General features: G+C 29.9%; 1 protein-coding gene across 5 annotated transcripts in view; it reads left to right on the forward strand.

The window, feature by feature from the left end:
• Window positions 1–26999, forward strand: part of LOC124426272 (neuroligin-4, X-linked) — a 232320-nt gene that overhangs the window by 44350 nt on the left and 160971 nt on the right. For all 5 annotated transcript variants that reach the window (XM_046967760.1, XM_046967762.1, XM_046967761.1 and 2 more), the window contains exons 3-5: window positions 21678–22055; window positions 24604–25002; window positions 26551–26726. In XM_046967760.1, coding sequence (XP_046823716.1) covers window positions 24746–25002; window positions 26551–26726 — 433 coding nt within the window. In that variant the 5' untranslated portion in view covers window positions 21678–22055; window positions 24604–24745. The remainder of the gene's footprint in view (window positions 1–21677; window positions 22056–24603; window positions 25003–26550; window positions 26727–26999) is intronic.

Genomic DNA, 26999 nt, shown 5'->3' on the forward strand with positions numbered 1-26999 from the left:
GTACACGAACAAAGGCTAACGCGCACGCACGTGCGTCCTGGACTACGTGTGCCTGCGTGTTCGTTTTATCGGATGTCTAATCGATAACGGTGCTATGTCCTGGCTTCGTGTCCCTTTGTGTTTAAGTTTATGTAGGCATTACATTCATCTCGAGACACGTATACGTATACCTATACTACTATACATGTTCATGAACAAATTAGAGAGAGTGAGAGAGAGAGAGAGAGAGAGAAACAAATCAAAAGCTCAAAGCCCCATATACCGTCAACTATATAAATGTATATATAAAGGCTACTACTACTTTCGTTATTATATTACAGTTATTTTTAACACTGAATTTATTGATATCGTTTGTATAATTATTTTTATTGAAATTTTTATTGACTTAGGTACTTATGTTAAATATGTTTTTTCTTTTTTCACGTTATAACATATATATCATATAATTTTTATAAAATCTGATTTTTATTGAATTGAGTTAATTCACTGTTATTCTTTCATGATAAGTAATTATAATTTCAATAATTATAGAATAAGAAATTTAAAGTTAGCCATTTCAACTACTTAGCATTAGTTATAATATTAATTATTTTTTTTACTATATATCTAATTACACGTATATATATATATATATATATATATATATATATATATATATATATATATGTATATATATATTAGGGAGATCGGAAAGTAATGTCGTTTCTGCGCATGTCGATATTTGATTGTGATTAAAAATAAAAACTTGTTAAAAATTTATTCGTTTGAATTTAATTTAAAAAAGCGACATTACTTTCCGGTCCCCCTAATACATATATACATCCATAATTTTGTTATTTAATTATCAGATATATTGATATACTATTTTCTTTTTTTGTCGAATAAATAAATTCAAATAAATTATATTTATACGTATTGCAGCGTATTTTGATATAATTAACTCTTTCTAAACGGTTTCAAATCGTTTTGGTCAGCACATTCAAACGGTGTCGATTTGTTCGTTTGTTTCGAAGAACATGTTACGTTTAGTTTAATCAGTACACGAGTAATTACGTGGACGAGTACTAGGAAAAACGAGGTTCTATCGTGAACGAGACATCGCGCTGATAGCGTTTCGTTTGTCACGCGGTAGACGTGGTTTCACCATCAACGCCAACGTGTCAGAGGAAAAGGCCTTGCTAAAGGTTGGTCAGTTTGGTCTACCCTCGTGGTATACGTAGAATATATGTTTGTTACGAGTTTTCCCGTGTTCGGCCACGTTTTATCGTTCCATTCCCGATGATTCAAATAATGCACGCGGTAATTTGCTCTCCGTGGTTGCTTTTAGTTATCGCGATGGACGTTTCGATCGATTTCATCCAAACGTTATCGTCCCTGTCACTGATTCGTTCGTTTGCATAATGGAACGTATAATACACGTAGATATACGCGTGTCATTTCGTGACACTTGCTTGTTTTTCCATATTTTTCTTCTCTTTTTTTATCCCTCTCCTCCTGACGCAACCCTCGCCCTCTCGTACTCTCCTCCTTCCCCCCTCCTCCACGCCATGTAAATCGAGAAACAAGTCGAGGAGAATAATGACATTAGAATCGATCGATCGTCGTTATTTGAAAGGTAGATGAAATACACGTATGTATTGTTTGTGAGCCATTGACCGTCGACCGATCTTCTATAAATCGATATGTGCACGATTACTTTTCACACTTCTTCCTGTTTCTTTTTTTTTCTTTTTTTTTTCTTTTTTTCAATAAAGAATAGATAAATTCCCTATCATATTTTTCACGTCGAAATTATACTTTTACCAGGAAGCATAATTTAACGATTAGTATTATTATGAATTTCGAAAAAGAAAATGTGTTAAAATACATGTCACTTATATCGAACACATTTAATATTTATAATCGAAATAATATTTAATAATAATAAATATTTAAAATTTGTAAATATAATATGAAGATGATAAAATTAGATATACCATATTGTATAAAATTTCAAGTATGAAAAATATAAGGAAGTAAAATTTTTACACGACGTAAATTGTAAAACGTATAACGGGAAGGTGGTCTCTTATAAGGAAACCTTCGAAAATTCGGTTACTTCAGAATACGCTGGTTCGAAATTGATAAATCACTGCTACGATTGGCTGGCACGTCAAAAACTTTCTGTGCCATGCTCGGGCAACTTGATGCTTCGAAGGTTCGAAGGAGAACGCTCGATACCAGACGCCTAGAAAATTATTCACGAAGCGTCCTATGATAATCGCTAGTGACGTTCGATACGTAGTTATCGAAGTTACATGCAACTCATTTTTGTGAAGCCAGGACATGACATGAAAATAATTACGATTTGACGCGATCAATTTTACTTTTATCCACAGTCGTTTTCATAATTAGCTTTTTAATTGAGTAAAACGAGAAGAACCCTTTTAATGTTACATTTACGAGATCAAAGTCGACGATGATAATTACCATCATTGGACGTTATAGCAAGAAGAAATTTGTTAATATTAATCTATCAATAAAAAACGTCAGTACATATACATATATATATTTAAATATTCAGTAATAAGTAAATATAAAAAATATAAATTTAAATTTAAATAAAAATATAAATGTTTTAAATAAAAAATAATTATTTAAAAAATATAGGAAATAATATAATTATTATGAAATTAATGTTTATGTTACATTTATATATAACGTTCACATATTAGTCGGCATGTAATAATGTTGATTGAAAGAACAATTGAATTGGTAAAAATATGACAGTGGTGATACTAAAATAGCTCTGTTTGTAATTAAAGACTGTATCGGCCACACGCACACACATTATATACATGGGCATGTGCATATATATGCAATAGTAGTCAGGTCGATTATTGGTCAGGCACGTATTTAACGAGTCGCTGTCGCAACTCCGAATTAACCCTTCATGTTCCGAACATTTTTGGCAAACGTTAACAGTCAATTGGACGAATTTACATGTAAAAGCTAGTCGATCGTAATGATTTATGACTAAAAATAAAAAAAAAAAAGAACATACAGCAATTGATTCTAGTTAATGAGAAGGCATTTATAAATTAAGTAAATATTTGTAAATCATATTATAATCACCAAAAATAAAGCAACATCTCATTTGATATTTAATTGTTAATATAATTTTTGCATTCTAATAATTTTTTCGTTTATTTTTATTAATAATTATAACATCCACGTAAGTTTATAATTCATAATGTAATCAAATGAAATAAATATTCATAATATAAATTTAAAAAATATCATGCTCTTACGGATACTATATTAATGTTTATGTAAATCTTTATTAACGTGCAAGATGTATATCAATAAAATGATGATAAAAAGAAGTGAGCTTAAATCATACATTAGATAAGCCATTTAAATGTTTAATATGTAAATCCTTGCAAAGTGGTCCATCGCTTTATATCGAGCGACGATAATATTTAACAACAATATTACTTAGGATTCGATTCGTACATCCGCGTGTTCAATATTAACTACTTATTGAATAATAAATTATTTTCGTTTGAAAGCAACTATTTATCGAAGTAGTTAATTTACGTTAATCTGAAAGCATAAGTTAGCATAACTACATTTATACATAAAAATTATTATTTAAAAAATGTAATATATAATATATAACGTAGGATATAGAAGATCATTGTTGATTCCGTTACTTTAAAGTTTGTCTAATCAGAAAAGAACAATTGAACTTTTGTCGAAGTTATATTGAATAGATTTAATATTAAATTTAAACGACAGCTTTTCAATCTCCTTGTCTTTTCGACCGACTAATTAAACTTGAGATATTATACCTACGTAGCGCGAAATGATTACTCCGCTTCCTTGAGAATGAATAAGCTCTCGCGAGCTTGAGTACGAGTACGAAGACAGTGGATAAGTGTCTACGTTCTACCACGGATAATACTGCCATAATTAAGGACCCTCCTTGTACCGAGAGAGTAGTTTCCCTGGATTCACTTTCGAAGACTTGCGATGGCGCTTTCCGTTGGGAATTCATCGTTCCGGTTTCTGTTTCTGATTTAAGGAACACACATAGAAATTCAACCACGTTCATTTGTAGTGTCGTATTAATCACCAACGAAATAGTTATTTCATAGTAACGAGTTTGTTTGTCGTAATCCACTTTTTTTTCGATATTATAAAAAATACCTTATCAGGGAAGAAAAAAAAGACAAAAAAAAGAACTTATACGAACAAATCTATTATTATTTTATATATTATTAAATGATCTGATTTTTCTTGAATAATTTTGTTCCCTTCGTTCGTAAACAATAAACATATTCTTTCAAATCTTTCCATTTAAATGATCCACCTTCTATATTACATGTCGTTTTCTTTACTCGTCGCTTTCGAATAGACCGAAAGAGACGTTGATGCGAATATCGATTTTTCTCACGTGGCGTTGGTACAGCTGGATGAATGCGTAGTGAAAAGAAAAAAAAAGATAGAGATAGAGAAGTAGAGGGGAGGAGAGAGAGAGAGAGAGAGAAATACAGAAAGAGACAGAAGATATATAGTGACATTGCAAATCTTCCACGCTGAAGTCGAGACACGAGTGAATGTATGTACATACGACAACAAAGTGGAAAGATATGCAAAACAAACCGCTCACGTTTTATGCAAAAGGTTTTCTCTTCTACTACAGATTCACTTCTTGTTGTTCTTATCGCACGTACGATAGTTCCTTTATTATTTACTTTACAAATAACTTGCTGAGAGGACAATAATAACAAAAAGCTACACGACTTGGTTAAAATAATCATAAAAAGGGCCGACACCGTCGTCGAATGTCGCCCTAGTCGTGCAATTCTTTTTTCTTTCTTTTCTCTCTCTCACTCTCTCTCTCTCTCTTTCTCTCTCTCTCTCTTTCTCTCTCTCTCTCTCTCTCTCTCTCTCTTTTGCTCCTACGATTTACCATGGTTACCTCAAGAACGTACGCCGCGTATGATAACGGAAATACGCAACGACGTAAAAGCTCTTTGCTTGGATACTGAAAAGGGTTTCGGACGTTGATGTTTCTCTGAAGGTGAATTTGCATCATGGAAAGACCTCTTTGTCTCGTATGAAGATTAACGTGTGCGAATACTGTGAATGAAATTACAATTTATCGTTTTATATAACACTAGACACTATGAAATCATAACAGTCACATTAAATTTATTTGTATATACTGAACGTATTTATGTATATACCGAATAATATTTATTAATTTATAAATATAATTGTGACGGAAGCTTAAATTTTAATGAATATTAATTTATTTCTGATTATATATATGCACTATAAATATATGAATTTAGATTGTTTTTTTCTTTTTCTTTTCTCTTCTTCTTTTTTTTTTTTTTTTAATTTAAGATCGCTATATAGCAAAAATCGTGTTTGAATGTTATTAATTTGTTCGTTTACGAAAGAATTATATATATGTCGATTTATTGCACGAATATTCATTTCTATTGATATTCATATTAATTTTCATTTTAATTTGACATAGATGAGATAATTAACGGATGGATATTTTAATGAAAAAAAAATTATAATGTCATAAATATCACGGCGTGCAATAATCTTAAAAACTATAAGAATCATATTTTTTTATTCTCTTAACATTTTATTATTCCTCTTTAGGTTGTTGCCCTTCGATCGATACGCCTTTCAACGTCGACGTTCCATCATGAGTTTGTATTATGGTCTCTGACCTCGTCTACACTCTCTACGCTTAGTGTTGAATTGTAAGGTTATTAATCATCGTTCTTTGAGGTTCTACATTACAAGAACGAAAAAGGCATGACGAGGAAGGTTGGATTTCTGTCGGAATCTTCGAATAAACAGAAGAACATCATGACGGTGTTACTTTGTTGTTTTGATCTACCTCAGTCTTGCCTTAAGCTATTCCTAAGCATCATTCGGAGAGTTCTTATCCCATTGATCGATCTTCCACCGAGATACCTTAACAGACAAATTTTTCTAATGAAAAAAGAAAAAAAAAGAAAAAAAAATAGCAACTAATCATCTAATGATTCTTATTATCCAAAGTTACGATAATAAGAAATAATGTAAAAAATGATTTAAACACTTAGTTTAAATGATACTCTATTCCATAAAATTATTTAAATAAGCAATCTTTTTATTTTTAGAAGCAATCTATATAATCATTAGAATTAAATATTTATGAATTAATAATGAACTAAAATAAATCTTCTTCAATAAATATTGTAACTTTTCTATAATAATGATAAAAATCTTTATATATGATAGATAAGTTGATAAAATTGTATTACTAATTAACAAATAGTTATAATTTGTCTCTATGATATTTAAAGTTCGATATAGTAAAAGAAGAAAAAAAAATACTTGATCGAGGAATTATAATATTTGAGTTGATTTCTTTTTTTTCATATATATCTAATAATCTAGTTCAAGAAATGTTCTATTTTGTGTTGATATCAAATTGAATACATTGAAACAGACTAGAAGGAGAAGCTCTATGTCTCTAGAATTAAACTAGCTAGTTGTGGAAGATCTTTGTCGAGGATAGTTTGGCACGCTATCACAACCAAAATCCAAACTCAAACTTGCTACGGACGCAACCGTTCGTGAATGTTTGACCGCACAATATTTGATAGCGCGCCGTTAGATATCTCGATATTCTCGGTTCTAATCGCGGGTCGAGCGAGATAATGGTTGGGAGAAGCAACGTTGGATGCGTTGCTTCAACACGTTCAAATGCTATGTTCTATGCGGGTTTACGTATATCCTCTGTCACAATATGTGTGCCTGCGTATATATATATATATACAGATTCACGCATATAAGTTTAGGAGACTGGTACTACTGGTACCTGTACGAACTAACGTTCCTCTATATTGCATTGAATCGATGTTTGTTTATAAATGTTAGATAGACGAGAGAAGGAGATAAATTCAAGGCATGACGGATTATTCAATGTTTGAATATATCTTCGAGCATTAATGAATTCAGATCGACGGGATCTAAAGGATGAGTTTCTAAACTAATTCGTAAATTTGAGAAGTTTCTCATAATATCTGATAAGAGAGATAAAGTAAATATAGTAACGTGTAAAATTTATTTGATGAAGGTTCTTACGTCCAAAAATACGTTCGTATTAAATAAATATAAATTTTTATATCATTTTTATAAAATAATCATAAGTAAAAAAGACGAATCTTTTTATCTTATTAAAACTATTCATTATCGAATCAAATAATTATATATCTACATATATATATATATATATGAATTTTCTCAAAAGTATAGAACTCAGCTCGATCCCATCGCAGTTAATGGAAATCGGCTTCGAATTTGCGGACGATAGTCATAGACGATCTGCCGGCCAGATAGTTAACAATAGTTTCAACTTCTCTTTGTGAATTCTACAGTTGAATTCGAATTATTCACAAACATGCATATCTATTTTCTCATATTTCAATGATATTTAAAAATATTAATAAATTCTGCGAGAAAAATATTAATTAATTATTATATATATAGGAAATGAGAATATAGGCGTAAATGGATGGAAAAAGAAAATAATCGTATAGAAAGAAAATAAAATTGGATGATGCAACAATTAACAAAGCTGAAATAAAAATTTTCGATGAAAAGTGAGAAATCATTAAAAGAAAAAAATGTTTAGGCAACTGAATAATTATTGAACGATCATTAACATTTTTATATCTTTCTGTATTATTTTTATATTAGTTAAAATATATTCTTCTCACATTTTAAAAAGTTTCTTATTACCATCGATTTATACATTTAAATACCTTATACATTAAAATATCATTAAAACACCATATCTACATAAATATATGTGTATATATATATATATAATGAATATAAAATATAATAGAACATATTAAAATGAATATGAAGCATATTGATTAATATAAGCATAAATGAATATGAAGTTGCTTAAATATACGTATACATTTATAACTTTTTAATTAAATTTTTTGAAATGCTTAAAAATTATAAACTTATAAATTTTTACAATATTCATTTGTTTTATGATTTCAAAGATCAATCAATGATATTATTTATAAAATTATTATTTATAATTACGTAGTTTCAAAGTCTTTTCATCCTTTAATATGGTTCGAATTACATATTTGTAGAATCCAATTCTTTTTCATAAATTATCACTAAAGATGGTCTTTGGTAAAAGAAGTCTCTTTGACACTGCCGACATAGCGTTCCACATTTTTCCTTTTAAACGTATCGGGGTCACACGTAAAGGTTATTAACGTACTTTAACCGTTAGAATGTTAATATAAGTATATCCTTCTAACCATATAACGTGAAAATTTTGCCGATATTTCTCGCCATAATACCGCACTTTTAGATTTCATTAAAGGATCGTATTTTCTAGAAGCCATATCCGTAAATCTGATGACTCATTAAATATAGATCCAATAAGATTGAATCGATACGATACGAGCAATAAGTATCTACCTATAAAAAATCATAAAAAAAAAAGGAAAAAGGACGAAGATAGAAACTTCAATATTAAATATATTAAAATATAAATATATGAATATATATATATATATATATATATATATATATATATATAATAAAAAATTACATTTACTTGTAGATAGATCCATTCTAATCGTTTTCATTCATCAATGATTACTTCAAATTATTATATATAAAAAAATAAATTACTAATTATATTTACATTTTCATCTTGTGAAAAAGAACTTGTTACGTTTCTATATAGTTCTATTACCAAAAAGGAAAAAAAACTTACGAACACGAAATAAACAGGAGGCGTAATTAAAATTTTGCGGATAAGGTAAAACAAGAAAGACGAAAGTAATATTCTAAAAGTATGAGGGAAAAAAAAGGAAAAAAAAGAAAAAAAAATACAATATATAAACATTTTCAGTTTTCTCTTTCGAGCATAAAAATCGCATAAACGTGTAGGTAGTTAGTGTAGGTAGATACGTACATGTTTTTTCTATTTTTGCATTGTCTTCGGGTTTATCAAGGAATGAGAGTACAGGTTGAGACACTAGAGATTATCCCTACCCTTTCCGGCTCATTACACAAAGATATAGGCACGTTCTCGCGTCATCGTGGTGTCTAGTTTCCTGGATTTATTCTCTCCTTCTCTCTTTCTCTCTCTCTCTCTCTCTCTCTCTCTCTCTCTCTCTTTTACTCTCTATTCTTCTTTCTTCTAATAAAAGAGGGTCTTCGTAAGAGGCAACACGGAGAGTCACGTACGCGCTTTGGACAAGAGGGACGTCGCATCGCCAAGGAAAAGCTTTCCCGAGGGAAGAGATACTAGCCAACGAAAAGGAAACTTCTCTATCTCTCTTTCTCTCTCTCTCTCTCTCTTTCTCTCTCTCTTTCCTTTTCTCTTTTACGTTTGTACGATTCGTAACTTGGACGCAGTGACAGGTTACGATTATGGTTGACCTTTCCTAGGTGTATAGTGTATGACGATAGAACGTATATTGTGACGTCGAAGATAAGATGTGAAAGTGACGGCAGAAGACTGTACGATCTTTGTTGTTAAGCAGAAGTAAGATCCTACGAGATGAACATTTCAAAGAAATCCACGGAAGGAAAGAAATAGGTTTCAAGAAAAAGCGAAAATAACAACAAAAAAGAAAAAGAAATAATATGAAAATAATATAAAGCGAAAAAAAAGTAAATAAGTTAAAAATTATTTGAAGGTCAGTACAAACATTTACAATAGCACGATTATTTGTCTAATGTAGTTGGAAAATAATTTAATTGCAATATCGCACGAACAGAAAATGTAATTGATTTGGAATACAATAATTAAGAGGTCTAATTGATATATCATTGATTCTCAATTTCATATTTCATTAAAATGTGTACTGCCTTAGAAAATATCTTTGTCGTATTTTTTTTTCAAAAGGCATGCTACGTTTTTCTTCTTTTCTTTTTTTTCTGATAAATTATCATGTATTTATTTCAATGCATTACTTTCTCTCTGATATCATTATTTCAATATCAGTGAAATTGGCAATACGATATTTATAGATTATTCGTTTTAATAAACATTTCTACTCGTGTCTCATCTTACCGTTCCATTTGATTGAATTTCTTGTCTCCTTTAAAAATAGCAAAAAGTATACGAGCGTTCAAACACAAGTACAAACATTGAAAGTATTCATGTTCATGTGTAACGTAGGTGTAGGTAAGAAGAACTATGACGAAACGGTACACATGCGGAAGCGGATATTAATTAAAAAATCACGCGATTTATTACGTTTTTTCCATTATTTTTCCAGCATCGTCTGACAGGCCGTTAGCTTTTGTGCGAAACAAAGCATCCCAGCGGTCTTTGTTCGTGTTGGACGACACCCTCCGTTGGTTCGTGACAATTCTTGCTTCTTGGAAAAAACGAAAAAAAAAAAAAAAAAGATTGAAAAAGAAAACGTGGAACGAAAAGCAACAACAAAAAGAGGAAAGAAGAAAAAAAAGGGAAAAAAAGGAAAAAGGAAAAAGAAAAAAGAAAGGAAAAGAAAGAAAAAGAATAAAGAGGAAAAAATAAAAAAGAAAGAGGGATGCTCGTGAGTTAATTAGACGCTACGTCCAGGGCGCCGAGCAATTTTTCTTTCGCAGTATCATACGCAACGGTTCGCTTCGCGTACACCCAGCCAGGAAATACAACGACAAACTAATGTCTCCTAATTTATTTCCACCCTTCCTTCGACTCATTTACCTTCTAACTTCACGACCAACTCCTAGTGTTATATACGCGATAGGATGCTGCGATGGATGGCACGTCGCTTTTATGTCGTAGCATAAAAATGAATGCAAATCTTGTCGTTCACTCTCCTCTAGCTTATCCAACGCATTTTAAACTACGACGTAAATAAAATAATGTATCACATAAATATAATAAGAGCTATAGGATATGAGAATTTTCCTAGACGATGTTGATCAGGAATGTCGGCAAAAGAAAAAAAAAGAAAAAAAAAAAAAACAAAAAAGAAAGAAAGAATAAAATATTTAATAATAACTAATAATTTTATATGAAAATACTTGTGGAAATAAGCTTTTCTATTTATTTTTTATTTTTCTTTTTTTCTATTTTAATCTACTCACAGAGATACATATGTATTCGTATAATTGTTCTCTAAACGTATTTAAATCATCCATATAATATCTATGGATTTATTCAATTTTTCTTTTTTTTTTTTTAATCTTCAAGTAATCTTGAAAAGTAATGAATAAACATCGTCATATATCTATTCGTCAAATCCTATTATTCTTGTTACTTTTATTTTTAACCTATCCTCCACATACTATATATGTTAAAAGAAAAAAAAAAAAGAAAAAAGAAAATAAATAAATCGCATTTCTCAATCTTTGTAAAAAACTAACGAAAACTTTCTAGAACGTCGTAAATCTTTATACAATAGAGATAGCTAAGCGGATGCATAGCGGAGGGTGATATACACGTTGTTCGTTTTACAATAGAAAGGCTCTCTTCAATCTCCAGGAGTTTCCACAAAATATTTTTCAAGCCGATATATCTCCCTCACGATAAACTCTCGAACGATGGCACAGGTCAAAACTAACTAAATGCGCGACTTTCGTAAATCCCTTCGGCATTCAATTCCCGACCTCTTCCAGGCATGAAATTGAAAGGAGCACGACTCGATGTTTGTTGCTCGAGCATGGCTCTCTCTCTCTAAGTGGAAGGATTGCGCTATCGAAGTAGTATTGTTGTCCACTCGAGTTCTCTCTCTCTCTCTCTCTCTCTCTCTCTCTCTCTCTCTCTTTTCAATATGGCTAGCATATAGACTCCGTTTGGTAATCCTTGAAAATGTCAACTTCTCTATTGTACGCTCGATCTACGATACACGATGGACAAGAATATCTATTTCAAGAAAAGTTTGTGGCAAGTTAACAAATATGAAAGATATTTTAACAGCTTAACGAATCCGACATAGATCGACTTCCAACTACAACATTATATATTTGTGACTCCCGTTAGCGATACTATCATCTAAGTAGGTACTTGTAACTCATTGTATTATCCTGAAGCTAAAAAATTTAAAACGTGCTCTTCGAATCCAGTTTCTAGTACGTACCAGGCATCGACCTGTCATCGGATCGATAGCGCTCGCTGCGTAAAAGTAATAAACTTCAAAATGGCGTCGTTCAAAGTGAGTAAGAGAGAGAAAGAGAGAGAGAGAGAGAAATGCTGGGAAATGTCGTATCGTAAAAAATACCTCAGGTCAAGAGGAATATAATTATATATGTGTATAACATATAGGTACTCTCTTAGCAAAACGCGAACGTTACTACTAGAACAAATTCTACGCACAGAAATATAAAAAACATTCTATAAAAATATTCCGTATGTACTTATACACGTATATGTATTCCTCTATGACCTCCTTTCGGAGGTAATGTAGATATTATCTAGTTTTATGAATTAAAAGAGAAAGAATACGGCTTAACAAGAATAGATAAAATAAAATATATGTCTTATCATAACTAGAGACTTTTTGTTACTTATATCTTTGCATTGAATTCATTCTCCAAGTTATGTCAGTAATTTATGAAACAATATCTATGTACATAATGGGGATTCACATTATGATTGATTTCGTAGATTGCTCTAATCATAAATAAAATTATCTGGATCTTTTGCATTATCTTCGTAGGTAGCCAAACAAATGCCTCTCTTTTGCAATAGGTTCGATGCTTGAAAGCTCGCTATGGTACACTTCACATTTGACTTTTGCCTTTTCTCGCTTCGTACGTTTTAGAACGTTGTTAACTCTTACTTCAGCTACTTTCCCGCTCAAGTTTTGTCTTTACTGAATTTCAACTCGGAACTGCGAGCGAGTTGAGCATCATGAGTCTTCGAATTGTTGAATAATCCACTCGTTTGATATGCCACATAAGAGGGTGGACATTTTTCTTATGCATTTTTAACAAATACGAGAGAAAGAGAGAAAAAGAGAGTGACAGAGTGAGAAACAGAGTGAGAGAGAAAGAGAGAGAGAGAGAGAGAGAGGGAGAGAGTAAAAGTTAGAATGAAATACGTACTTTCGAGAAAGTGATATGTGAATATAGAGCATACTTTCGTACTTTGTAGAAACAAATAAAACTACTCGATCGTTTGCAAACCTTAACGAGAAAACCAGTACATACATCAGCTCGTTGAAACCTCACAACGAGAAGATCGACAAAAAGCGGTTAAATGTCCAGTTTCGATTTGTCAGAGTGGAAATTCCAACAGTTAACTGTAATACATGTATGTGTGTATGTGTGTTTGTTTGTGTGTCTTCGTGTATATGTGTGTATGAGTGCGCGCTCGTTTGTTTGTGTATGTGTCTATAGACGAATTTGAACGAATAATGGAAAGTAAATGGAAAATTCCAGGTTGTCCAGCAGAGAAGGGTCCCTGGAGTAAAATTCCACGTATTTCCGTTAAAGGCAACGTTTACTAGTGTGCTTTCTTCTTTCAGGTTGCAACTTTTGAAGGAGAAATTTTTTTTATTGTACCTTCGAAACTCAAATTCGTTATATATGCTTTCTTTATATATATATATATAGATGGATAGATAGATACATATTTGATTTCTTTCATATACAAGGTAAAATTTTACGAAGACATTTGAATGTACTCGCAATAGTTAGGACAATCTTCGTAATGCAAACATAAGAATATGAATAAACGGACTTTATTACTTTGTTGAGCTTCTTACTACTTTCGGGGTAAAGAAGCGACTTTGTCGTTAAACAAGCTTAAGTGATATATAGAGTAAGTATGTACAGTAGTACGTAAACACGGTGCTAATCAAAAGTTTAGAAATAAGCTACCTATAGTTCGCAGACTAAATATTGGAAAGTTTAATATAATAAGAAATAGGATTTATAAGATATCATACTTAAAGAATTATAAAGAAGGATAAACGATTGAATTTTAATTATTCTTTACTCACATATATATATATATACAATGCATAAATATACTCTAATTAACGTTTATAATTCGTTCGTTTTTACATCATCCAAAGTTTATACTTTATATTATTAGATTTGTTTAGATCAACTAATTATAACAACTCAAAGAATAGTCAATCGATAAAACGAATCGTTGAATTATTGTATCGTAAAAATATGACATTTACGTAAAGCAACGTCACTATCGTGTTAGCTCGAATTTATTAATTAATCTAATTAACTTAATTAAAAGCTGAGTCGAGGTCGTTTGTACGCTCGCAAAAAGAAAAAAAAAATATGAGGACACTTTGCACAGGAACGCGAAAGAGGACGATTTATGCTTCCGGCATTCAGTATGATTTTCAGCGATCTCTCACCAACGTTAGAATCATCTTACTTACTAATTACGAATAACGAAGAGACTGTCGGATGGAATAAGATAATTAATTCGAAGAGAAAAAATCAAAGCTGTGACGAGGAATTGACTGATAATAATTCTCAATATGCGAAAAGAATGCATATTTTTCAATAAATTTTCATTGTCCAGGGAATATAAAATATTGGAAATTTTTAAATACCATTATCGAATCCAAACACTAGATTAATCACCTGTATAATATTTACTTAAAAAAATTCATGATCCATCTACATAACAATTTGAACAAATTTTTCAGATAGATACTATTTATTTTATCTTTTTTTTTTTCCTCTTTATCGTATGTTGTTATATTTCATATCGTCTAATAAAATAAACAAACGTTATCGAGATTTTCATTGAAATATATATTTCGAAGATCGCCAAATTTTCTAACAGGCAGGAAAATTGAATGGGATTATAGTTATTCGCGGATAATTCGTGTCATCGCATATGTAAATATGCGAGATCACCGAATACGTTTTCAGTAATTTTACTTTGTTAGTAATTACCATCTTCGTAATAGTAAATATCTTTGGTCCATACGTATTCAACGGTTAAAAGTCAACATTGACTAGAATAGCTTTTCCCTAGTGCAACGATATTTCGCTTGCGGTAGACTAGAGACTCTATGTGTACTTCAGATCGTAATAATAGTCTGCGTTAACAGGAGTACGGGAGATGTCTCGAGAGCCTGTGCTCGAGTTTGATATATCGAATGATTAAAAATGCCCGGGATATGGAAGTATGCCAATGTAGATGCATTGATATTATATCTATATTGAAAGATTGTGGTAGATTTATATATCTGCATATATTCTATTATATTTCATTATTTTATTAAAAATATTTAAATTTTTATATTAAATAAATATTCATTAAATAAAGACAAAATAATAAATTATAACAATTTTTCTTTCACGCAAAACAATAGAATAGAAATAATGCAATGACCTAATATTACGACATAAAAGAATTACTTTTCATAAATATCAGTTTCAAAATTCATCGAGAATATATCTATATTTCGGAAATGTGATGATAAAACATTAAGTAAATCGATCTTATTATAATGATAATATATAAGCACATAGGCAAAAGGAGAGCATTTTTCCCTTTAAAATGATCTATGTATCATGTCTCTACGATTTTCCATTACGAAGATATCGCCTTTCAAAATATTACTATTCGTCATTCATTCATAAGAAACCAGTGTATACTAGCTAAGCGTAGTAGTAGTAAAAAAAGACGGTTTACGTTGGCCAGCTGACAAGTCTCGAGTAAATTCCAGAAATTTATGTAGGTCACTGTGTCAATGCCTTCATCAAAGAAATTATATAGGTCAGTTTTTCTTTATGTAAATACTGTTTTATTAATATATGAATATCTCCGAAACTAAAAATCATAGAAAGTTTAAACAAAGACCGTTTTAAAGAGTAGATTTTTTTCTATCTTTCTGTATAACAATAATAATTGTTTAACAATTTGTTTATAAACAATTTGTTATAAACAATTTCAATAATCAATTTTTTTATTAATCAATATTATATAATAAATATTATATGATCAATATTATATAACAGAATTTATTATAAACAATTTGTTATAAACAATTCAATTATCGATTTTCTATTAATTGTTATTACGTAATACATATGTAGATATGCACAAATCTATCTATAAATTGAATAAATTGTTATAAACAATTCGTTAAAAATTTTCAAAAAATAACTTTTTATAAAACGTATTTATAATATGTATATATATAATAATTTGTTATAAACTATTTGTTATAAATAATTGTTATAAATAATTAATAATTATTCTTGCAAACAATAAATAATTGTTATTATATCTGATAGTAGAAAAAAAATGATCGCGCGTGAACTATAACATGAAATAATATAAAAATATCAAATTTTTGTTAAAAAAAAAAAAAAAAAAAAAAAAAAAAAATCATTTCCGTTTATTTGAATTTTTTTCTAACAAAGTATTATCATGTCCTCGTTTTATTTTTCCTTATTAAATAATAATAATTATTTTCTTTTAAATCTACGCTTCCTGAGTGTTAAGCCAAGCATTATCCTAATTAAGTGTACATATACATGCGTAACTTCAATATTCATTCAAAGTTAGACGTGTCAATTAAATCTTTACGTTACTTAAAAACTAATTTAAGAAATATTTATTCTTAGCTCATTATTACATATCTGAAAAATAGAAATATCTTACCTAGGTATACAAGATGTAAAATAATAATAATAATAATAATAATAATAATGTAATTATAATAATAATAATAATAATAATAATAATAATAATAATAATAATAATAATAATAATAATATATCATACAAGAATGAAATTACGCGAATGCATGCGAAGTAATTTGCAGCTACGTTTTAATTTGGCACGGTTCGGATGGTACGTTACGTCGACGAGAAGAAGATGCAGAAGAAGAGTTGTGAGAGTTGGCGCAGCATCGCGCCTCTGTCTTTCTTGTTTTCAGAGTTCACACTTTTCCATGACGGCGCTGTTTAATTGCGTTTACAAGAGCCCGAGCTCACACTAATATACATATTACTGGGCTGATTAAAGGCAGTCCGCCGGAACCGTGTATGTCGCTTTGCGAATTCCATGAGTACAGACAAATATGGAGAAGGTACCTCCCGATGCTCGAAAGCAATTTCCACGGTTAGATTAATTATTTCGTGAAATTCAAACGGCATCCCGCGAGATACGAATGAAAAATGAACCAAAGATGAGGAGAAATAGACACAAAAAGAGAGAAGGAGAGAGAGAGAGAGAGAGAGAGAGAGAGAGAGAGAGAGAGAAGGAGAGAGGCAGAGATTAAGTTTGTAAAAACAAAATATATCAAACTTTTATATTTAATATTTATCATAAATTTTAATAATATGAATTTGTTTGTTAATAGAGAATATTAATTTATTTCTTTTTTAACAACTTTTCAGAAGTACATAAAATATTTTATATAGAAAATAATAATTTCATTATTTATGAATTCAATGATAATTTTATTAATCAAGATCTATATACATATTATTGCTATATAAATATTAAGATATATATCTACTAATGTATTTCAGAACAAATAGAAGAAAATTAAGAAAAGAATTTATATCTATCGTATATAGATGTAATAGGATAAATTATAATGTTTTAAGAAAATGTACGATGAAATTGAAAGTATAGATTTTTATTTAAAATGAAAAAGAAAAATCTCGAGATCGGTTAATTTTGATTGATTAAATCTAATGTTAAATCTCAAAAGCTAATATTTCTAATCTAATTTAAAAGTATTCGATTTGAAATGATATGACTTCGGGAATAAACATTAAACAAATCGTAAGAGTAAATCTTTAAAGATTTGATAAAATGGAGGAACAAAGTATAATGGGGAGGGTCATGGTTGATTAAAAGCGTTAAGTTGAAGTATTTCATCGTCACGTTGACTCATTATAATCGCTGGCCAAATCACTCACCATATCTTTGGTTAATCGTTCCGCTGATATTCATTATCGATCAGGATTATTATATTGACGCTTGTGCTTACGAGTTACACGGATTTCGAAGCTCCCCGAGGTACTTAGGAGTTTACGCTCCGTTCATTTATTGAGTTACATACTAATCGAGTTTCAAGCAAGTTATGGTTTATAGCAAGAGTTGCGTGCACGTACAAATCCTTCACCATTTTATAGCTTACTAAAACGAATGAATTTCAGTCAACACTTTATTGTTTCACTATTTATTATCACGATTTCCATTAGTGCAGATTTATTCCCGTGTTAAGAAAGAATTTCTTAAAGCTGATATAAATTATTCGAACATCATTCGTATTAATCTACTATCTCTAAATTAGAACGTTTATTTCTTTTACTAAATCACAAATTCATTCAAAAGTATATATGCATATGAATAATTTATTGTATATAAAAAGTAAACTTATAGATACGATTAAATTTAATAAATAAAGGAATGAAATGGTGTTATAGTATTATATCGAAGAAAGAATAGAAAGAAAAAAAAAAAAAGATACGAAAAATCGGGAACGTACTAAAAAAAATGGGATCATTAAAATTAAAAAAAAAAAAACAAAAAAAACAGTTGGTTATTCTGAAAATGTGAAATTCGTCAAAAAGATATTCAACTGACTTGCATGATGCACACAATCGAAGCTCGATGATGGTCGTAGTTTTGAAAGAACGGCTGACACGGATTTTTCTCAGCAGTGCTAGTCCGATGATAAATCGCGTCGCTTATCGTCCCTGACATCGTCTCGGTCGTGCGTTTAAAAGCTTAAAGAGCACTGATCGTAAAGTGTTTTTCGCGGATCGTTCGCGCACAGAGAAATCGATTGTGCGCTTTTCCATAATGGTTCGTCGGTGAAAAAGATTGAAAAAAGAGGATGAGAGGGGTTGATGACGATAGAAAGAAACTAGGTGTTCCTCGGTAAACGGAGTTATCTCGGGTCATGTGTTAAACGTCAAAATAATTTCTCTCGTTTCAACGTTATCGAAAGATGTATCATCGCAGTGACGTTGTAAATGTTGTCATTTAAGCTTCAATAAATCTCGATGAAGTCTCCATACACAAATATATACTATCTATATTTCTATCAATTCACGTAGAACATAATTAACGAAAAATAATCCTAAAGAATTGATTATTTATAATAACAAAACGAAAAGAAGGAGAAAAATAATTTGAATATTCTTAGAAAACATTCTACAAAATAAAGAAAAAATATAACAATTAAACAAATAAAAATATAAACGACGATGAATATATAATAAAAAGTACAAGTAAAAATATTGTTTTTTTGATATTTGCACAATCGAGAAGAAGAAAGAAAATGGATCATTTCGCGGAAAAATAACAAAAAAAAAAAAAAGAAAAAGAAAAAGAAAAAAAAAATAAAAATGAAATGAAGAAAGAACAGAAAAAAATTGAATAAGTAGAAAAGAGAGAACTATCAATCACTTTCAGGTCATGTAATTCGAGCAAAAGTTTTATTCGAATCACCACTAATCAAATTTCCACGAGACTATCGCGTTATTTATTTCGAGGTTGAGTCTTACCAAGCATAACCACAGTAATTTAATTGGAAAAGTTCCGGCACGAATCGTCTTATTCCATCGTCAAACCAATGTATCGACTGACTCAATGATTATGACGGCTAAAGCTTCACGAATCTCAGTACCCCTTTGGCTAGTAATTACATTCGAATGGAGCTAATTACGTTTGCCGTCTATTCGCAATGATAATCTCTTCGTTTGTGTTATCTCTCGATCAATTTCGAATGAGTTTTCACGAGTGTTACGCGTGTTTTCAAGTAATCCTCTCTCTCTCTTACTCTCTCTTTCTTTCTCTCTCTCTCTCTCTCTCTCTCTCTCTCTCTCTCTCTCTCTCTCTCTCTCTTATTCTATCTATTTCGGAGAGAGTAGGTCGTACTAATAAGAGTTTAATGAGGGCGAATAAACCACGTAATTGTCCTTCCTACGCTCCCTTAATGATCTTCCTTCGTTCTTGTTCATGAAATGAAGTTTCTTTACGAACTTACATACGTAGGTACTACGTTATTTTGCTGTTATGAAAAGAGCTCCTTTGATTTGACGTAAAATCTTACGCTGACTAATTAATTTCAAGGTTATCGTATTTACCTTGAAATTTTCTTACGTCAGTACTTTAAGTTGATATATTTTTAACGATGTCGAATACTCTACAACGACCATGTTAACTCATTACTTACTCGTGTATTTTTGTAATTAGTATTATTCTTTTACACAAAAAAAAATCTTTGATCATTAATTCATATTCAATGATTGATTTTCTTTTATAAATATAAATTGTTTTTACTATTAATATAGTATAATTATGTTAGAGTAGTAATTATAAGTTTTACATTATGTAATTTCTTTTTTTTTTACTACAAATACGAACAAAAATAATGAGTTTAGATAAATTAAGATTTAATTAACACTCTTGAAAGAATGAAGGATATAATAGATCAATGTATTGTTTTTAATCTAGCGTTATTGTAAATTTTTTTAGGTATATGAGAATAAACGTGTAATGTTAAAAATAATCCCAACCTTGGTATATCCCTATCTCTTTAAAGATATTCAATCTAGCTAACAAGTTGTAAGTAACAACTTTGTAACTAATTAAAACTATCTTCGAGAGAATTTCTTAACATCGAAGAATTCGAGGTCGCTTTTATTTATAAAAAAAAAAAAATTTCAACTATTTATGTTAAATTTTAATTATGTTAACACAAACGAGTCTAACGTTAACATGTAACACGCAACGAGTACTATATTAAAATCAAGAAATAATTTTATCAATCGTGGGCTATACAATGAATGCTTTTGTTCCCATTCCAAATTCTTTTCACATTCATAGATTCTGCTTATTTTCATAATTTCTTATCTCGTTCTCACAGTCATCTTCGAAGAGGCTATATAACGTCGATTTATATGCAAATTCTACACGTAGATAACTGTAAGATCTCCGAGCTTAACGGTAGGTTTGTAGATAAAAATTTCCTCAAAGAGCTAGAACTTGAATTGATCCTAATTAAGAGAGTATAAGTGTTTCATCTAAATTTGAATAATGAAAAAATAGTATAAATAATCTAATAACATGATACTCTTATTATCTTAATAACTTCTTAATAACGAACTAACAATATCAAAGTTACTAAAAAAAGATTTTCAAACAATATATATATATATATATATATATATATATATATATATATATATATATATAGTATTCTATGTGTTTCAGTTAAGATTAGAATTCGTATTTGTTAGAATCACGTAGCGCTACGCATGTAGTTTATTAATCGTCCTTATTTGTATGGTTTGTTCTCTTCTAACAAGTTTATATCTTTTATAATATATATATTATTCCCGAGTTTATAATATATATTTTTTTTATATCATGAGTCATTTGGATTGAAAACATAAAATACATTGTAAATGTATACACTTCTCTTTTTTCTCTTTTCTTTTTTTTTTTTTACTTTTATCAAACTCAACATTCATTGAAAATGCAGTATAATGAAATAACAATATCTTGTAATATATTATTTCACATAATTATAAAACCAAATGCATATCGACCGAAGAAAAATCTAACGAAATGTAAAAGATATTTTTGTAATTTTATATAATTAATTATGACATTGGAATTGTATTTTTAATATAATATTTCTGTTCTGTTTCAGGTTAGAAAGGATTTCATGAGTGAGATTTATTCAAGATCGATCGATCGGTTAAACGATGAAACAAGAAAGACGAGTAAGTTAACAAAGAACATCATGATAAACTTTGACAAACGTGAAAAATTTTAATTCGTGAATAGACTCATCCAGTGATTCATGCTATGAGTCAAAAGGAAACTCGCGTAGGCGTGAGACTGAAAAAATCATTAACAACGTCCTATCGATCAGCGATTAACGGTGGAAGTCGTTCGGTTCGAAAGAAAAGTACAAGAACGAAGATGCTATCGGTAAAAATCTTACCGTTACGAGAGTCCACCGGCTGGTAAATCTTCGATAGAAGTAGCTGAAGCAGTTAATTGAACTCGATGATCGGCTCGAATGGTAAGTTTCGGAATAACAAAGTTTAACTTAAGTAATATCTTTTCCTTATCCAACAGATGGTGAACTAAACTTTGAAAGACTATGAAAACGATTATAAAGATTATTGAAATATCGAATTATCGGAAGAAATTCATCTAGAGACTTTTCTTTCCAACTGTTGTAGTAATGAAAAAGTTAAATTATTCCGAATAAATGATATCAATTTTAACATTATAATCAATAACTTATTGAATAATTTCAATGTACATTTGAACGTAACTTTCAAAGATAGTTACGATATAAGAAAAAATTACAAAATCTTATTTTAATTTCAATGGTAATTTAATTGAATCAGAACGGTCGAACCTAACAGATCATGTGGATGGATATCAAATTAAAAAAAAAAAAAAGAAAAAAAAACAAATAATCATAATAATAATAAAAAGAATAAAACTCATCGTTTGTTATTAAAAAATGTATTTAATTAACTAAAATCTCGTTTCAAACGAATAAACATTTATTATTTGATTTTGCAATTCGTCACGTAATGTAATAACATCGAATCCGTTACGATCGATCGGAAACAACAAAAGATGAAAGAAATATCAAATCAAAAATATGGAAAAGAAATCGAGCTCCGTCGATAAGGAAAAGAAATTATCAAGAAAAGTAATACGTGCGAAATAGCTGATCCACGTTCTCTCTTCCGAGAACTCCTAAGATCCTTCGTAGCATTCCTTCTTCTCGCAAATGACGACGAGAAAGACGTGATCCTGTTACGCGACGCTGAATTTTCAGCTTCCTTTCCGAGCCGATAAGTACTGATTTCCATAATGGTTCCACGTACGAGTGCACTCAGTTACATTCTCCTTTCTATCTTCCTCCCTTTCATTGCTCGACACTCCTTCCTTCCCACTTCCCCTATCTCCATCGATCACTTTACCCCACGTTTTATCACCTACTCTAATGAGTAACCTATTATGTTATCTCGATTAATTAGCTCGAATGTGTGATTATTGTAAGGTTATAGATCATTGAACATCTAAAAATATATTATCGTAAAACAATTATTAATTATTAGATCCTATATAGATTATATATAATAGTTTGTATTATATGTAAAAGAAAAAGAAAATAAATACAAAATAAAAATAATCATTAGAATTATATTTAACAAAAGTATGTTGAATTAAAATTATTAATAAATTATTTTCTTTTAAGAAAAATTAAATAATTATTGTTCGAATATTAAAATATTTATAATATAAGGATAATGATAGAATTCCAAATATATTTATGTGTATTACGTGTCTATAAGATTTGAGTGTATTCATATATAAACGTCTTACCTCATAAATATCTATCTACCAATTGCCTGTTGACTTACCTACTGTAATATAAATCGATACAAGAGATGTATTTTGTCAGAGACTGATTAATTTTCACCGATAACTACGAGAACCAATCTATAGCTATATGAAAACGTCTAGTAGTACGATATAAGACAGGTACCTAGCTTGGTGAGTAATGAACGCGTTAATTCGTTGCCCCCGGCCAAGATTCCACGCTTCTCAGAATTTACGAGGAAAGATACGACAAAATGTACAATTTAATAGTACTCTTAAAAAAAAAAATATCTTTTTCCTCCTTCTTCTTTTTTTTTTCGGTATCCATTTAACGTCATTCGAGATCTAACTTGAACACATTATTTTCTCGTTATAAAAACTTTACTTTCTCGGTTTGTTGTCGTATAATGTTTTTTGTATATTATTTTATCAATCGATATATTCTCTCCAACTTGTTAATAATCATTCTCTTCGACGATTTAATTAATGTTTCTAAAATATTCATCGTACGTTGTTCTAAGTACCTAAAGTTTAGTGATTTTCATAGAGAGAAGACTCTTCAAAGCTTTTATCATGGCATCTAAGTACTATCTCTCTCAGGGACTCATAAACCACGCATACTGTGGTATTATCGTCTAATCATATTGAGAAGGATAACTCCTCGAGAAAATGAGGAAAGAGAAGAGAAGAATGGTTAGAGAGAAGCAATAAATTCGAGACACGTAGAATAGGCAAGGATAGGGTGGAGGTGCAAAAAAGGAAAGAGGGGAAAAATAAAATAGTTGAAATATTTGTGAGATATTTTTAATAGAATCTTGATAACTTCGTGAAGATATAATTTACTTGATAAGTAAAGAAAATGAGAAGACTGTGACGTTGAAATAAATTAAATAAGAAATTAGAATTTTTGAATAAATTCAATCATTTTTGTAAGATATTTGAATACAATTTTCTTCAAAATAGAAATTTAATTAATCGTATAAAAATAATATGTAGGAAAAGTTGAATTAAAAAGAAAAGAAAAAGAAAAATAATTTCAATAGTTCATCTATAATAAATTACATTTTTTCTTTTATCAAATATATAAAAGTAGATTCGTTGTATAGTAAGATCTAACGTATTACCTGGGTATATAAAAATAATAAAAATACAGAATGGAGTCATTTATAAAAAGGAAAAAGCGATTATACTGACGTCGTATAATAATTCCTTTTTTTTTTCAGAGGTGGCAAGGGCAATGGGTCCTTGCATCGCTTTTGGCAGGTAATCGTCGTTGTGCCACGGTGGCTAAATGAAGAGGGATCGTTTGGTGGGCCGGTGATCGATAGCGGATACCGCTTGTCGCCGTGCGAGATTTGATTCGCGATGGAACTCCTTCCGCTGTTATTACTTTGCCTCCTGATCGCTCAGCCAACAGCCTATTCCCTTTCGATCAAGAGTAAGCTCAATCCGCGGATCGTGCAAACTCGCTACGGCGAGGTTCAGGGCTTGATCAGGTCCTTCGAGAACGCAAAGTTCCTCAAGCCGATCGACGTCTATCTTGGAATACCCTACGCTACACCACCCGTTGGGAGCAACAGATTCTCTCCAACAAGGGCACCCAGCCCTTGGGAAGGTGTCAGGTTTGTTTTTTTCACTCTTTCTTTTCCTTTTTTCTTTTCGTTTATTTTTTTCTTTTTTTTTTTCTATTCTTCCTTCTTCCACTTTAAATATATACTCTTTAGTTACGGCAAGTATGAGAAATTGACGAGAGTCAGATTTAAGAAAGAAACATTAACGATACATTTCATATCTATCCGTCGTAAAATTTTGTTAAATATTTAAATCGAATGGATTCAATGAAAAATAAGAAAGTAATTAATTTAAGTCAAAAACAAAAAATTTGTCTTAAATAAAAATTTAAAGCGAAGAAATGATCCTCTTTCATTTCTTTCTAACGACAAATTCATGAAAGATTTTAAACGCGACAATAGAGTAAACGCGTTACCCTATAGATAGAAATTGGCAAGGATTCAACAATTTGGAAAATTGAAAACTAACCGTGAGTTAACTTCACGCAAGTAAATCATTCGGCATTAAATTTATGTTCCAAGTTATGTTCTGAAAAGGAAGACAGTAATTTTGAGAAGTTTCGTCGGTATCAGTTCTTGCAATCTTTGCTTAATAATTGTAACCTTCGTGGACTCGTCGAGTTTTCAAATATTCCAGTTAAATCAACGAAAAAATTCATTATTCACGTTTACGTGCAATATGTCCTCCTAACAATTTCTTCGAATATTTACGATACATTTCTATTTTATGTACGATGTGATATAACGAAAGATTTAACTTGACGCGAATGCAACATATATCTCTGTTGAGTTTCATCTTGCCAATATCGGTGAATCTGTAACCCAAGATCGAACGTATTCTTACGATCGCTATTAAATTTATTTTCTTCCTTTTTCTTATATTTTTAACGACAGGCCATTGTCACAAACTTGACTCTTTTACGATCCTTATACGAAATGGTTAAGATAATAATTCCATTAAAAGACTAATTAATGTCATATACATTTATATTTTATCAAAAATTAATAGGCAACATAAATGTTAATTAAGTCCGTATATCATCGATATCTAATTTATTACATTTATTACGTTAATCTAAAAATGGTAATAGCTAATGATTGAATTTTTTTATTTTTTAAATAATAGTATATTATTTTCTTTTATAAATATTATCAATGAACGATTCATTTACACATATACATATTTTTTTATTATAGATTTATATAATATTATATAATCCATTAATACAGTCGATAAAGTAGATTTCTGTGCTTGTAAATAAATATATAGATGTTAAAATATACATGTAGACAATTTTGTTATTTTATATACTTACATACATACATACATATATATATATATATATATATATATATATATATATATATATATATACACACAAAATATATGATTAAATCTGAATGGCAGAGTAATCTATCTTACCGACTGGATTTATTTCTAATCAATAACAATGTATATTTTTTTATTATCGTTATTATTCTTATTATAAAGGATAATTCATTAATAAATAATTAATTAATATCATTCGTTGTTACATTTATTTTATCGAAATAAATAGAACAATGAAAAGATATTCTAAAAAAATTTAATTTTTTCAGAGTAATGGACTCGGTCGGTCCAGTTTGTCCTCAAAAACTTCCAAATATCTCGATTGAGCAAGAGGCTCTCGAGCGCATGCCTAAAGGAAGACTGGAATATCTGAGAAGATTGCTACCTCATTTGCGAAACCAAAGTGAAGACTGTCTATATTTGAACATCTATGCTCCTGCTATGGGTAAGTGGAGAGATTTTCATTTTGATAGTATACTTTGCGATAAGGATCACATCGTTATAAAAATCATTGACATAGTTTCATTCAAAGAAAAAAGAAAGAAAGAAAGAAATAAAGAAAGAAAAAAAGAAGAAGAAAAATGAATAGATTTTCGAAGAATCTTTTTAAAAAAGAAATCAATCGCATCCTCTTCTCTTTCTTTCTTTCTTTCTTTCAACCCTTTATCAATCGGATCATTATGTAAGCAATCCAAACTTAGATTGATATAATTGAACA

This window comes from Vespa crabro, chromosome 8, assembly GCF_910589235.1.
Source record: "Vespa crabro chromosome 8, iyVesCrab1.2, whole genome shotgun sequence".
Classification (NCBI taxonomy): domain Eukaryota; kingdom Metazoa; phylum Arthropoda; class Insecta; order Hymenoptera; family Vespidae; genus Vespa; species Vespa crabro.